This window comes from Artemia franciscana, chromosome 19, assembly GCF_032884065.1.
Source record: "Artemia franciscana chromosome 19, ASM3288406v1, whole genome shotgun sequence".
NCBI classification, from domain to species: domain Eukaryota; kingdom Metazoa; phylum Arthropoda; class Branchiopoda; order Anostraca; family Artemiidae; genus Artemia; species Artemia franciscana.
The window spans coordinates 22038073-22054308 of NC_088881.1; the positions used below are offsets into that span (position 1 = coordinate 22038073).

The window sequence follows — 16236 nt, forward strand, 5'->3', positions numbered from 1 at the left end:
TATATATGTATTTTTTTTTTGTTTTTGAAAATATTCTAGACAACGCCCAATGGTGTATCTAGGATTTTGTTCGGGGAGGGGGGGGGGGGGGTACAATTTTTTTTGCAAAGGGCATCCAAAATTTGTTTACATGCATTTTAGTTGCTGTGTTGTGGGTCAGGTTCGTTTTTCTTGTAGATAATGGTTCAAACCTGGTAGCTTTCCCCTTTAATACGGTCTTGCCAACACCATCTTCATCTAATGGCAATTAATGTTTTCTTTAAATTTATGTGTATATTTCTTTGACAGATATTTGCATAATGTGTTAGTGAAAAATCAAACAGTCTCGGATTCAAATAGAAGTCTGCTTGTGGAAACCCTCAGACAGATAGCTGAAATACTGATATGGGGAGATCAAAACGATTCAACGGTTTTCGAGTGAGTCCACCTTTTTGTCTGTTTATTCTTGTTTTGTTGTTTCCCCTTTCATGTAGCAGTCAAATATTTAATAAACAGGGATTGGATTAAGCTTTGCTACAAACAAGAAGCAACTGAAAACAGGCTAACTAAGTTTCGGTTGAGGATCCGAAACTGAAAAGTAAATTGGCTTGCAGTACTTGAGACTGAAATAAAGGCCTGTTTCGTTTTACATTTTCATATCAGTCTTGGAAATTCATTCTATAGTTCATGTGTTTTGAATTTTTGAAGCTTTTTTTTAGTCGAGGTAAAATAAGAATCATAAATTAAGACAGGTTACGGTTACTATTTTCTTGAAAACGGACAATCTTTAATTTTAGTTCTTTATTTTTAGTAATAAGGCTGTTAGAATAACTTTAAAGTAGGGTTGAAGTTGCTGAAATTTTGGAAATTTTACTGTGTCTAAGGTTATATCCAACATTGCTCAGCCTCTAAATACTAAACGCAAAACTTTGGTAAATTTTTGGTAAGCTTTGATAAGATCAATGAAAGCTTACTATTTGCATTACGAACTCAGTTACACAGAGCGTCTGAATGATCTGAAAAAGATCATACCAAAAGATTCATACAAAACGAAAGTAGCTCGTGTCTCACCTCTCCGCCAAAATAGGCAATTAACCTTTTTCAAACCGAACGCCAACGAACCACGAGCCCAGAAAATATCACAAAGTAAAAAAAAAAAAAGAAAGAAAAGTGATAAAGTACCATAACTGTGTATAGACAGGGGTATGGCTGAAAGAACCCCCTCCATTAACAGACATGATAAAAAGAACGTTAAAGCATAAAGACATGCTTTAACGGTTAGTGATGTGTGATTTTCGTTCTTCTTGTGATAACAAAATAGAGATTTTTTATTAGTAATCTTGACAGGCATTTATTGCATGATTTTTTAAAAAACAAAGAATAAAATCAAGGTAGGACATAATAAAGATTCTAACTTGTGTTTTACCTCAGGATATTTCCTCATTTGTAGAATACTGGAAAACTTAGAATGAGGATTGAGTTGCACGAGGGTTCTGTTAAATTTGGTTCAGTTGCATGGGGGCTCAGTTACACGGGAGTTCAGTTGCACGGCTATTCAGTTGACTGGGGTTGATTTGCACATGGGTTCAGTTACATGGAGCCCTATTCCACGAGGGTTAGTTGCATAGGTGCTCTTTTAGACGGGGGTTCAGTTATATAGGGATTCAGTCGCACGAGGGCTTAGTTGAACGGGGTTCAGTTACAAGCACACCATTAATTTTCGGTGGATTGCAGTAGATCAGCAAAATTTTAGCTGAAAAATTTTCGGGTGGCATATTTTGATGGCATGTGAGGCCCTAATAACCTGAATAGTTCCAGTATTTTGATTAAAAAATCCTCACAAGTTGCTGTTATGAACAAACATGTCGAAAGAACGAGAAAACTAATGTTAGCATTTGTTGTGTTAGTTATAGGTTGGCACGTGAAAGAGAGGAGAAGATTTCGGTACGTGTCTTAAATTCTCCTCCCGAATCCCATGATTTCCGTTATCTTTTCTCTAGTTTTTTAAGTATATACAAAATATAAGACTACCTAGGTTCAATATGATTCTTACCCGACCAAGATAAATCCCTGCTCACATGACTACATGGGAAAAAATACATCAGGTTTTTTTAAGACCTTGATTCGAAGTTTGACACAGAATACCAACAGAAGATTAATTGTACAGGGTGTGGCGCAACACTCAAATATTTACCCACATTTTTCACGAAACACAAAAATATTTTACGAAATACTCTTTCTGTGAATTAAAAAAGATTAAGAAATAGATCATAAAGAAAAAGTTGAAACTGGCCTAAAAAGTGGGGTGTCAGCAGATAATGTAACACCTCAACGTCATCATCCCCCCACTCTCTGAAAGCGCGTCAGTGCGTCTTAGTGTTTCTCAACTATACACGTGTGCAGGAGAGCCTTTGGACCCTTGCCCCTTTACATCTCAGGATATTGCTGATTTTCCTGTGATTTTTGTATTTTCCATACAATTAACCTATTTTGTAATTGTTGAATGCGTACTCCTTTTCTCCTTAAAACAACTTTCACGGGTAATGGGTGTTGTGATGACGGGGTATTCCGAATAGGAAAGAAAGAAGTTACAAAAACAAATCGTTGCTAATAGATTATAGGAGCAAATCAAAAATGAATCGAAGCAACAATCTGGTCCTTATAGTATACGTTTTGTGGAACGAAGACTGTCTAAGATCATTTTTTCTTCGTAAATTTGAAGAAATCATGTGAAACAGATAAATAACATCATTTGAAACAATCAAATCCTCTCTGATGTAATAGGAATCGTAGTATAGCGTGCATACTTGATAACTCCGAAAAAAGATAGATGTTATTACTGCGATTACAGTCGGTGGTTTTTTAAAGTCACACCTTAAATTTGCAGTCAGCAATTTGAACTTTGTGTGATCCATAGAAAATAATTGCATTTTCTTTTTTATGGCACTTGGTATTAACCAAGTGACATATAGCGATCGCAAATTCTGTCGGTCGGTCTGTCTGTCTGTCTCTCCCGGGTTTGCTGGTTTAGGCACTTCCAGATAAGCTAGGACGATGAAATTTGGCAGGCGTATCACGGACTGGACCCGATTAAATTAGAAATAGTCGTTTCCCCGATTTGACCATGGGGGGCCGGTTAATTCGGAAAAATAGAAAAAATGAAGTATTTTTAACTTACGAACGGGTGATCGGATCTTAATGAAATCTGATGTTTAGAAGGATATTGTTTCTCAGAGCTCTTTTTTAAATCCCGACCGGATCCGGTGACATTAGGGGGAGTTGGGGGGGAAGCCTAAAATCTTGGAAAACGCTTAGAGTGGAGGGATCGGGATGAAACTTGGTGGGAAAAATAAGCACAAGTCCTAGATACGTGATGGACGTAATTGGAACGGATCCGCTCTCTTTGGGGGAGTTGGGAGGAGTTAATTCTGAAAAATTAGAAAAAATGAGGTATTTTTAACTTACGAAGTAGTAATCGGATCTTAATCAAATCTGATGTTTGGAAGGATATCGTGTCTCATAGCTCTTATTTTAAATCCCGACCGGATCTGGTGACGTTGGGGGGACCTAAAATCTTGGAAAACGCTTAGAGTGGAGGGTTCGGGATGAAACTTGGTGGGAAAAATAAGCACAAGTCCTAGATACGTGATTGACATAACTGGAACGGATCCGCTCTCTTTGGGGGAGTTGGGGGGAGGGTTAGTTCTGAAAAATTAAAAAAATGAGGTATTCTTAACTTACGAAGGAGCGATCGGATCTTAATGAATTTTCATATTTAGAAGGACCTCGTAACTCAGATATCTTATTTTTAATCCTGACTGGATCCAGTATCATTGGGGGGAGGGGGGAACCGGAAATCTTGGAAAACGCTTAAAGCGGAGAGATCAGGATGAAACTTGGTTGGAAGAATAAGGACAAGTCCAAGATACGTTACTGACATAACCGGACCGGATCCTCTCGCTTTGGTGGAGTGGGGGGGGGGAGGAGTAATTCGAAAAAATTTGAAAAAATGAGGTATTTGTAACTTACGAACGGGTGATCAGCTCTTAATGAAATTTAATATTTAGAAGGATCTTGTGCTTTAAAACTCTTATTTTAATCCCGACCAGATCCGGTGACATTTGGGGGAGTTGGAGGGGGAAACCGGAAGTCTTGGAAAACGTGAAAATTGAGGTATCTTATGAATGGGTAATCAGATCTTAATGAAACTTGATATATAGAAGAATCTTATGTCTCAGATGCTCCATTTTCAATTTGAATCGGATCCGGGGACATAGAGGGTTGGAGGGGGAAACAGAAATCTCGGAAACTGGAAATCTTGGAAAACGCTTAGAGTGGAGAGATCGGGATGAAACTTGATGGGAAGAATAAGCACAAGTTATATATACGTGATTAACATAATTGGAACGGATCCGTTCTCTTTGAGGGAGCTGGGGGTTGTTAATTAGGAAAAATTAGAAACATAGAGGTATTTTTAACTTAAGAACCGGTGACCGGATCTTAATGAAATTCGATATTTACAAGGAACTCATGTCTCAGAGCTCTTTTTTCGAATCCTGACCAGATCTGTTGACATTGGGGGGGGGGGGGAGTTGGAAGGGGAAACCGGAAATCTGTGAAAACGCTTAGAATGGAGAGATCGGAGAGAAACTTGGTGGGTGGAATAAGCAAATGTCTTAGATACGTAATTGACGTAACCAGACTGGATCCGATCTCTTTGGGGGAGTTAGGGGGTGGGGTTCTGTGCTTTGGCGAGTTTGGTGCTTCTGGACGTGCTAGGACGATGAAAATTGGTAGGCGTGTCAGGGAGCTGCCTAAATTGACTTGATAAAGTCGTTTTCACCAATTCGACCATCTGGGAGGCTGAAGGGAGAGGAAAAATTAGAAAAATTGAGGTATTTTTAACTTACAAGTGGGTGATCGAATCTGAATCAGTTTTGATATTTAGAAGGACCTTGTGACTCAGAGCTCTTATTTTAAAGCCTGACTGGCATTAAGCCTCTGATTTTCCTTTTAAATCAATCTATTGATTCTTAGAATTTTGTTAGAGCTCACACCATATGAGCTCTTCGCTCTTGGCTCTTCAGACCTCGTCACAATGCCATATGAGCTCTAGGCTCTTGTTTTTATGTCTTATCTTCGGAAAAAGAAAATAAACCTTTTGAATGACCTTTTAAATATTTTGATCGCCAATCTGAAAATCTTAATCAAGTTACTCTGTTAATCCGCTCCCGCATCATCTGTACGGAACTATTAAATAATGAATTTGGAGAAGAAAAAAGCAGCATTTTAAAAGATAGACTTTAAAATCACCCCCTCCCTCCTAATACATTACTCCGTGAATGTACGATCTATGGGCTCACTTTCTCCCTGAAATCTTGCTTTTAGATAATGCTTTGAAGATAATTCATAGTATTTAATAGTTTTCACATTATTTGCCGATTTTTTTTGTTTTGTAGAATTTATCCTCACCCCCTATCTAAAATATGTGACCATCTGAAATAAATTTCTTATATGCTCTGGTTTTGAGTATTTAGAATGTGTACACGTACGACTGAGCATAAAATCAGCCAAATTTGCCTCTAAAAACAAGACAACAAGTTATAAATATCAACTACAGTAAAATTAGGTTTCTCTGGGGTTTTTGAAATGATTGTGAGCTTACTGGGGACAAAAACAAACTTATAATGTAATATTGAGGCAGTAATTTGTTGTAAAAAAAAACTGTGTTGTAATATTAGTAGGTGATCCCTTGCCTCAGGGCTCTAGTTAACCCGCTAGGCTTTGTTGCATGTTTTTTGAACTATTTTTAACAAAATAGCTATCTCGCAATTTCGATCCGATACGTTTGGGGAAAACAGGGCGTCAGGTGTGGTCGGGTGGGTAGTTACCTTCCATCACTTTTGACTCTTAAAAGGCCCTTTTTCTTTTTGACTCTATCTATCGCCTATTTTGAACAAAATAGCTTTCTCAAAATTCGTATCGGATGCATTTGAGAAGGAGGACGTGGGGGGAGGGGGCTTCTTGCCCTCCAATCACTTTTGAAGATTCTTAAAAAGGACACTAAAAAGACTTCTGATTTCTAATTGAATGAGCCATCTCCGGAGGTATTATGACCACCTCTTTTCCGTAAAAACCTTAATATTAACATTGGGCAACTAGTATAACTCACAGACATTGCCCTAAGGACGTGGAGAGGGGTTTTATCCCCAAAGACATAATTGCTGGGCCTTTCAAATATGCTGAACAAAATGGCTATCTCAAAATTTTGATTGGATGTGTTTGGGAAAATGATGGGCGTGGGGGAGGACTGGTTGCCCTCCAATCACTTTTGACTATTTAAAAGGGCACCAGAACTTTCAATATCTTATTGAATGATCCCCTTTCAAAGTTTTTAAGACAACTATACAAAGTGCCCTGGTCTAAAAATAAATAAAAAATAATAATAATTACAGATTGCGCCCATATCGCTCTCTAAACCTTTAAAGAGTTTTGCTCCCATATCGCCCTTTAAGAGTTTTTTTTGTGAAAGATCCTTAATTAGCCTTTCATTATTGGCCAACATTCTATTAATTATTACAAGTTTTGCTTTCACATTAATTGGTATTCGTCAAGAAGGGGATTCTTCTGCCTCCTCGCGTTCTTCTGTGGACATCCTCGATCAAAATGTAAACATTTCCTAGTGTAAATTCCTTATTATGGGTGATAGCATTGCTTCATGGCGAGTATTCACAGGGTTTACTATAATCAACTCTTGTGTAAAGAAAGACGGCGTTTGGCGTTTGGGCATTTATGACGTTATTCATATGAGAACTGTTTTTTCACAATTAAGGCCCTAAACGAATTTTTCTGAAGTCTTGATCTCTAGATCGTTTTTTTCAAAGCTTAAAATGGTAGTATGCCAGTTTTTTGGGAAAAAAATATAGTGCCGTTTTCGTGAGAATATTTACAGAGAAATGAATATACATATACATGTTACCGTGAATGTCCAAAATCTGGTTAATGTTGACATTCATCGGTGAATGTTGGAAATTTCTTTTTCTCTGCTTGGATTCAATTAGCTTTGTGAGTCACCTTTTTCTTTCTTATGCATGCTATGATGGTAAAAGCTAAAGTTAGGTTCCGTTAGGTTATGTTAGGTTAGATTAGGTGAGTTTAGGTTAAATATGGTTCTAAATATCTGAAATGAGTTAAAAACCAAACCTAAGCTAATCTAACACAATCTAATTTATTCTAATCTGTCATCATCAAATCTTGCATTAAATTGAAAAAGTTAACTGGCAACGCTGACTAAATCCAAGGAGAAAAAGAAAGGTATTTCGGACGTTCACTGGTGAATGTTGACATTCGTTAATTTGCGGACATTCATGGTAACATATACAAACATTGTTTGTTTAATAAGAATAGTTATATAGATTATAGGAGACAAAGTAAAAATATCGTGGTTTTAGGAAGCACGGGTGTAAAGCTTCTCCATCCTGCGTACGTCCCTGCTCCTAATCTCTGGTGAATTTCTTTGAGATGAGGACAAAGACTACAACTTATTTATTATTATTATTATGGAACAAATACCTGACGTTTGCTTACACACTTACTGAAATTGAATTAGTTTTGTGCCCTATACACATCTGTTATCCTAGCTAGGAATACTTTTAACTATGTCATTCTCATTAGTCATTTACGAAAAGACTTTTAGGAAGTTACGGGCTATTAAAACAAGGTTAAAGACAGAGATATAGAATGAACTTGTTGAAGTATTCGTGAATTTGCTGCCAGCTACTTGATAAACTTGAATTCCAAGAGTTTATAGAAGGATAAAGAAAAGATTCAGAATTCAGAGCTATAAGCGTTTGAACTTTAATTTAGTTAACTCTTTAGTAATTTTATTTATTGCATCAGTATCATAGATAATACTTCATTTCAGATATGGTCCAATAAGAATTTTCGGATGTAGAAGGATGGTCTGTCAAATGATTTGCCCTCCTCCAGCTTTTTAGTTGTGCATTAAGCTGTGCAGTAGAGCTCAATAATCCGAAATGTTTTTCGGCGCAGAAATAAAGTCAATTATTTTTCCCTCGTGCTTTTTTTGCAATTTCAGTTCTACCCCCTCCAAAAAACGCATTAATAATGGCTATACTTGATAGACCAGAAGAGGACAGGCCGTTAAATTCGTCGTTGCCTAAGTTTTTGGCCAAGTTTGTCCTTGTATATACCAAATTTTTAGCAAAAAACATTTTGAACATGCAAAACGTTAGAGGCCAAAAAAGTGTATGGAACATTTTGTGCGTTTTGTGTTTGTATACCCTAAGAAACAAAGATAAAATCTAAACTAACCTAAAATTAAATAAAATTGACAATCAAGAAATAAAAACCAGTAGGCCTATTTATATATACAATCGTTGCTATTGTGAAGGAACACTTCAGTAGTGACAATTGTATATGTAATTTTTGTCTTTTTTTATTTAATTATTTAGATTTTGTTGAATTTTAGGTTAGTTTAGATTTTATCTTTGCTCGTAGCGCTGAAGACGCCTCGTTTTATACAGGCGAAATAATCGCGCTGTTTTAGTTTGTCTTTTCCTTCTACTGTTCATAGCCACGTTGGTTTTCTTTTATCTTGAGATTTCTCTTTGTTTTTGTTATGGCTGGCCAGTTTGGCTTTAGATATTTCACTCTGAAATGGAATTGTGATTACTGCCTTGAATCCTTCTTGTGTTAAGAAGTTGTGTCATTGCTGTGATGTGACAGCAAGACTAGCCGAATCCAGTTGTATTTTGGTATATTTTAGATAAATTAAATATTCTTTTTTAATTTTCAGCTTCTTCTTGGAGAAAAACATGCTCTCCTATTTCCTGCGAATTTTAAATCAGCGATGTGGTTCCTATGTCTGTGTACAGCTTCTTCAGACGCTAAATATCCTCTTTGAAAATATGAGGAACGAAACCTCTCTATGTAAGTCCCTCTTTTGCTAATTCTGGCTTACTATATATATAATTTTAAGTATATATTTAATATACATATACTTATGTAATAAGTATATAAGGATGAGAATTATACAGTTAAAACATAAAATCGCGAAGAAATGAAGAAAACGAGGACAATAAACAGCCAGTGGAAAAGTTAAAAAATTATGCAAATATTTCGGTCAAGACCTTCTCTTGGCCGTCCTCATTGCAAAGTAAAACTGATAAAAATGTAAAAAAAACCTTAAAACAAAACACAAAACTAAAATAGGATGACCCTTTCTTAGTAACGGTGAAAGGGTAACTGAATAAAACACAAGTCTAAATGACATTTCACAGTTGAAGTGATGTGGATTGTTGTACAAATATTGAGCGAAGGCGGAATAAAAAACCTCAGGCCTTTGACGTAGCCCCATGGCCTTGTCGATTGAGAACCTGTGTTCCGATAACCTCTCCCCTAGTTGCTGTTGGGTTCTTCAGACATAAAAACGGCCACAATAACAGGGAATTCGATAAACACCACTACCTAGAATGGGGCTGGTTTTATCTTTGCCACTGTTGAAAAAGCTCTGTATTGTATTATAGAATTCCCTGTTCTTGTGGCCGTTTTGCCCTGTGATTTCCTGGAATATTTCTGGTCTACCCTAACATCATCAACGTAAAGAATAGGAATCAGCCCTAAAACGAGCATGATTTATTTCGTATTGGCGCGGGTCTACCTTCTTCTAAACCCTTCCCCCTTTGTGGCGTTAGAAACTTAAGGTCCCCTTAGCCCTCCCCCCTTTGTGGCCGTAGAAACTTTAAAACTAAAAATGTTTTAAAAACTGTCGAAACAGCGATAGCATCATTACTTCAACGAAATTCAACCAGGACTGGGTAAGATGAAAATCCTTCAAACCAAATAAAAATAGTTAAAAACACGGTTTCAAAGCTAATCTTGGTTTTTTGGCAGCAAGCCTTGCTGGCCTTTTTTGTAACGGGCTCACTACTATCATCTATTGCCCTAGTTACATATTTTGTTATATCATTTTTAATTAAATTTTTGTATAAAGGATTTAATGAGTAACCCTCAAGTCCCTATTTAAATAAATATTTTGATTTATTTTTAGTCTAATTTCAATTGATTCCCAAGCCACCTGTTTTATGCCTAAATCATTACGAATGAGAGAAGATTTTTCAAAAAGTATTTTGTGTGCTTTGTCTATGTCTTCTTATTTGTTTTTTGCGTAGCGTTTTTCGTCTATGTGTTTTTTATGTGTTACGTGTAGGCGTCATAATATTTCTTTAAATAGGGACTTAGAGGATTACTCATTAAATTCTTTATACACAAATTTAATTAAAAATAATATAACGAAATATATCACTAAGCCAATGAATAATAGCAGTAAACCTTTTAAAAAAAAGGCCTGCAAGGCTTGCTGCCAAAAAACCAAGATTAGTTTTGAAAACGTGTTTTTAACTATTTTTATTTCGTTTGAAGGATTCTTATCATCTCACCTCACTATATCTATTAGTCTTGGTTGAACTTCGTTGAATTAACGATGCTAGGACTGTTTGAAAAGTTTTTAAGAACATTTTTAGTTTTAAAGTTAACATTTTAATATATGTTTCTCTTATATATTTTTGCTTTTGTTGTGCTGAGGACGCCCTTGAAGATGGGGCCGAAATATTCACCGAATGGAATTCCACTGTCTTGAGAAAATTTTCCTTATTGCTTTCCAAGTTTGTGTCTTTATTTGTGATCGAAAGGCAGTGTGGTCGTCGTCGCTATTTTTGCCCTTGAAATAAGGACCGTAAATTATGCCAACTGTCTATTATTTCTAGATATATTTTATAGTGGAAGGGGGGGGGGAGTGACGTGAAACTTTCAGGGATCGTTGTTCTGTTCAAAAAGATCATCAGCATTTTGCGATGAGAAGGGGATCACAGCTAGGGACCTGGAAATGAGCCTTAACTTTATCTTGATCAATTTGAAGCTTTTAGCTGCAAGTCCTTTGGCCAGGAAGACTAATTTACAAAAAAATTATTCAAAAGCTTTGTCTCTTTTAAATTGGTCGCTCTTCTAACAAAGGGGGCTCAAAAAGGTGTCCAATCTTCCCAATTGGCCTGGAATTTATATGAAACTTGGGCTAAGGGGATCCCAATGCCGAAGGAAAAAATATTGCTTCCTCTCAAAATGTATTAAAAAAAAAGCCGGAAAAATACCAAAACTTTGCTCCCACCCACTTTAAATTGAAGGCGCTATTTAGAAACTTAGGAGGAGGGTCATTCGTTGAATTAAAAGTTACCTGTCAGTGTTTGATAAGTTATAGTCTCGTGTTGTCTTGTTTTCTTTGTAAGTACTAGCGCCATCTAGATGGAACTTTTGTTCTAAACTATGATTGCTTGTATAAATAAAACTATTCTATTCTATATTTTGGACTATTGGTAGAATATTCCGAAATTCTGTCTTTTCTTCCTTATTTTATTTGTAATACTTTCTTTGTGTTTGCTCAATTATCTATCTGTGTGTGGGGGGGGGGAGAGGGAGGGTTCCTGGTGGATCTTCAGCAGGGGGATATTAGTTAAAGAAGCAATTTTTTTTTAGTTTCCTTAATCCATTTGTGGTGTAAGACCCCATTCATTTGTGGGGGCCGAAGGCCTAAACTCCTTAAGAACCTCTTCGAGTGACGCGAGGTCTACAAATAAGCGTGTTGTATTTTAGGAGTAATGGGGTGACCGAATTAATCCTCTCTGGGAGTGTTTGGGAATGACACGTGGAAATGGAAATATCTATTTAGAGAAAAGGATAAGAGTAAAAATAAACACTTATTCTCATTAAATTACCGAGGATCTAGAAGATGCAGCTAGAAGGTATAGTAGTAAATATTGCACTGGCATGTTGATAAATTGAGAGGTAGTACTCAGTCCGAACTTGTCCCAGCTAGAGATATAAACGGGGCCACAATTAGTGATAAGGAAAGAGTTAAAGAGAGACGGGCAGAACATTTTGAGACTGTGCTAAACCGAGAAAGAGTTGCAGGAAAAAATATAGAGGATACAGTTTGTTATCCCTTGGACGTGAAGGAAGATTTATTTCGTGAGGAAGAATTAGTGACAATTCTAAAAGGATTAAAAGATAATAAGGCTCCAGGTGCTGATGGTGTGGTAAATGAGTTTCTTAAATAGGGTAATTCTGAGGCTAGAAATAAGTTACTGAAGATTATGAATATTATTTTTCAAAAAGGGGAAGTACCTGGCAATTTAAGCAAAACCTTAATTAAACCACTGTATAGGAAAGGTGATGAGAGTGTGTGTGGTAATTATCGAGGCATGAGTCTGGTCTTTGCAGGTACTAAATTACTTATTAATATGATGCTTTTTAGATTTAGAGATGCTGTAGACAAAGTTTTAAGAGAAGAACAGTCCGGTTTTGGAAAAGGTAGAGGATGTGTCGACCAAATTTTTACTCTTAGGTTAATGATTGAGAAGTGCTTGGGCTGTCAAACACCTCTGGTCCTCAGTTTTGTTGATTAGGAGCAAGCGCTCGATTTTGCAGATAGAAGAGGTTTAGCGAAGATCTTATCCTTGTATGGTATACCAGACAAATACGTACAAATACAAAGTTGAAGCAATAGGGAAAATCTTTTCAAGACAGTGGAAATCAGTTCTGTGAATATTTCGCCCCTATGTCCAAGGGCTGTCTTCAGCACAATACGAGAAAAAGAGAAAAAAAATGTATATATAAATAAACTTACATTAAAATGCGAAAATTAAAACTAATAATGTTAAAAACTTTTTTTTAAACAGTCCTAGCATCCTTACTTCAACGAAGTTCAACCATGACTCATAGGGTCGAAATATTCACAGAATTGATTTCCTCTATCTTGAAAAGGTTTTCCCTATTGTTTCAACTTTGTATTTGTTTGTTGTATGTCCTGGTTGAACTTGGTTGAAGTAAGGATGCTAGGGCTGTTTTAAAAATGTTTTTAATATTATTGGTTTTAATTTTTGCATTTTAATGCAAGTTTATTTATATATACATATTATTTTTTCTCTCTCTTTCTCGTATTGTGCTGAAGACGGCCCTTGGACATAGGGCCGAAATATTCACAGAATTGAGTTCCACTGTCTTGAAAAGATTTTCCCTATTGTTTCAACTTTGTATTTGTTATGGAAAGGCAATGTGGTCTTCGTCGCTATTTTTAGACAAATATGTTAAAGTGATTAGTGCTATGTACAAGAATAATACTGCTGCGGTTAAGGTAGGAAATGAGGTTAGCTGCTGGTTTCGTATGGAATCAGGAGTTGAGCAGGATTGTGTTCTATTCCCCTTTATATGAATCATTTTTATGGATTTTGTCTTAAGAGCACATGAATGGTAATGGGAGACCACGGAATTAAATGGAGAGGAAAAACTCTCATGGACTTACATTATGCTGATGATTTAAGCATCCTAGATGAAAGTGTGAGCAAAATGAAAGAACTTTTAGAGTTTTTGCGAGTTCAGGGTGCTAAAAAAGGTTTAAAAATTAATGTTAAGAAGACGTTGAAAAAATTTCCTGAGACTAGGAAAAAGTGAAGATGAAAAGTTGACGTTGGATAATGAAAAGATTGATCAGGTGGTCAGCTTTTCTTGCTTTGATAGTATTATTAGTAAAGACAGTGGGAGCAGTGAAGATGTTAAAAATAGAACATCCAAGACTCAGGGTGTTTTTTCACAATTAAGAAGTTCGAAAGAAAAGGAAGATAAGCCTGCAAACCAAGATTAGAATTTTGGAAGCTTCAGTGATGACAGTGGTTAAATATGGCTCTGAACCATGAGCGCTCCGAAAAGCAGATGGAGATTTGCTAGATGTTTTCCAGAGAAATTGCCTACGGATTGTTCTGCGTACCCGGGTGACTGACCTTATTTCAAACAGTAGGCTCTACGAAAAGTTTGGTTCAATCCCGCTTTCTATGGCTATAATATGAGAAAGGTAGAGATGGCTAGGGCACGTTTTGCGGATGAAAGATGACTGATTGCTGAAGATTGTCCTTTTTGGCCAACCGTATAGGGCTAAACAAAAAGTAGGTCTCCCGTTTATGGGTTGGAGGATGTCATAAAGAAAGATCCAAAGTACATGAAAACTTAATGGGAGGGTTTAAAGAGGGAAGTTGTGAATAGATTGGAATGGAGGAGGGGCGTGCGTAGCTGTGTTGGCCTCAGGTGGCTTGGTGCTGCGGTGCGTTGTTAGTAGTAATAGTAGTTGTAAATATAAGGCGCTGTTATTATCTGTCCCAAGTCTTTTAGTCTTTTTGTTTCTAACAATGGACTTAACAAAAGTATTACAAGTTCAGCCTCTTCCATGTCCCCCAACACAGGATTTAAGTGTTCCTTCTCATCCTCCCCCTTCATTCCCCCAACATTACATGAAAGTTCCAACTGTTCCCGGCATAATACAGGTATACTATTTCGGTGGTACACACTTTGTGTATTTCAATTTAACTTTGTGCCATGTCTCGAGTGAAAAACTGAGTTCCATTTAAGCCCCCACACATCGCCTACGTTCTGAAAGTCAACCGCATTCCCTATGCCACTCACAAGATATCGCAGATAATCTGAAGACTTGCATAGCCTCTTTTTGCTGACTCAATTACGCGCATCGTTTGCAGAGTTTGCCCTTGGGAAATTTTTTGTCGGGCAAACGATCCTTAAGACCTCTTAGATGATTGAACAACCAAAACCAATCGTGGCTGCGTTTTCCACCCGAACTTATCTGTTAACAGTCTGATCAGAAAAATTGTTTTTCCCTACTTACCCCCACCCATATTTTCTCGGGAGAGGAGGGGGCGTCCCCTGAAATATTTTTTCTGGGTATGAAGTTTCTCTTGCCCTCAAACCTCCCTCCCCCCTCAACAAATTTTGGAATTCTTTTGATCCAGAGAACGATCATTGAAAGTTTTGACAAAATCGCACACCCAAGATCAAGGACCCCCCCTTCTTTTTTCCTCTTTATCGTTTTCCAGACATCACTTACGGCTTTTGCTCCAAAAGTTCTGTGGGTAATTTTGTCCCCGTGGTCACCGGAGTCGTATTTACTGGGCTGATCAGCTATTATGAACAAAATGCATATTCCAAAATTTTGACTGGTTGTGTTCGGTGGTTTGGGGCCTGGGTAGAGAAAACGGCATGGGAGTGTGGCTGATTGTCCTCTAATCACTTTTAACTGTTAAGAGGACCATAGACTTTTATTTTTTTATGGCTAAATTAACCCCTTCCAAAGTTTCTATGACCACTTCTTCCTCACGAAGTGGCCACCTGATAGAAAAAAATGAAAAAATAATACCTTGACGACACATGTCTCCTCACCTAGGTAGTGCTGTAGCGTTAGCTCTGATGCATAAACTGCTGCAATCCGTGAATTTTAGCTAAACGATTATTTATTTAATTTAAGAAACTTTTACTACTTGTTTAAGTGACGAGGTCATCCTTTTTTGGGGTACATTTACAGATCTTCCCCTCTATCTTGCCATAAAGCTCCCCATAGTTTTTGTCCTCTCCGTGTATGAGCGATGATCTCTTTTCCTATTGTCAAACAGTTCGTGGTAACGAACTGTAGTAAGGAGCGACCCGGCTCAATTGTAATCAAAACTCTAAAAAATGGAATTTTGATACCAATAGCTACATCAAAAGAATTGCATTTTAATGCTGATTTTAAATATGTAAGTTTCATCAAGTTTAGTCTTACCCATCAAAAGTTACGAGCCTGAGAAAATTTGCGTTATTTTAGAAAATAGGGGAAAACACCCCATAAAAGTCATAGAATTTTAACGAAAATCACACCATCAGATTCAGCGTCTCAGAGAACCCTACTGTAGAAGTTTCAAGCTCCTATCTACAAAAATGTGGAATTTTCTATTTTTTGCCAGAAGGCAGATCACGGATGCGTGTTTATTTGTTTGTTTGTTTGTTTGTTTTTTTTCTTTCCCCCAGGGGTGATCGTATCGACCCAGTTGTCCTAGAATGTTGCGAGAGGGCTCATTCTAACGGAAATGAAAAGTTCTAGTGCCCTTTTTAAGTGACCAAAAAAATTGGATGGCACCTGGGCCCCCTCCCACGCTAATTATTTTCCCAAAGTCAACGGATCAAAATTCTGAGATACCCATTTTATTGAGGGTAGTCTAAAAACCTTATAACTATGTCTTTGGGGATGACTTACTCCCCCACAGTCCCCGTGGGAGGGGCTACAAGTTACAAACTTTGACTAGTGCTTACATATAGTAATGGTTATTGGGAAGTGTGCAGGCGTTTTCAGTAGGATTTTTTGGTTGG

At 37.1% G+C, this 16236-nt stretch overlaps 1 protein-coding gene across 7 annotated transcripts in view; it reads left to right on the top strand.

The window, feature by feature from the left end:
• Positions 1-16236, top strand: part of LOC136039419 (protein CLEC16A-like) — a 162798-nt gene that overhangs the window by 18030 nt on the left and 128532 nt on the right. For all 7 annotated transcript variants that reach the window (XM_065723151.1, XM_065723149.1, XM_065723153.1 and 4 more), the window contains 2 exons: positions 289-417; positions 8798-8931. In XM_065723151.1, coding sequence (XP_065579223.1) covers positions 289-417; positions 8798-8931 — 263 coding nt within the window. The remainder of the gene's footprint in view (positions 1-288; positions 418-8797; positions 8932-16236) is intronic.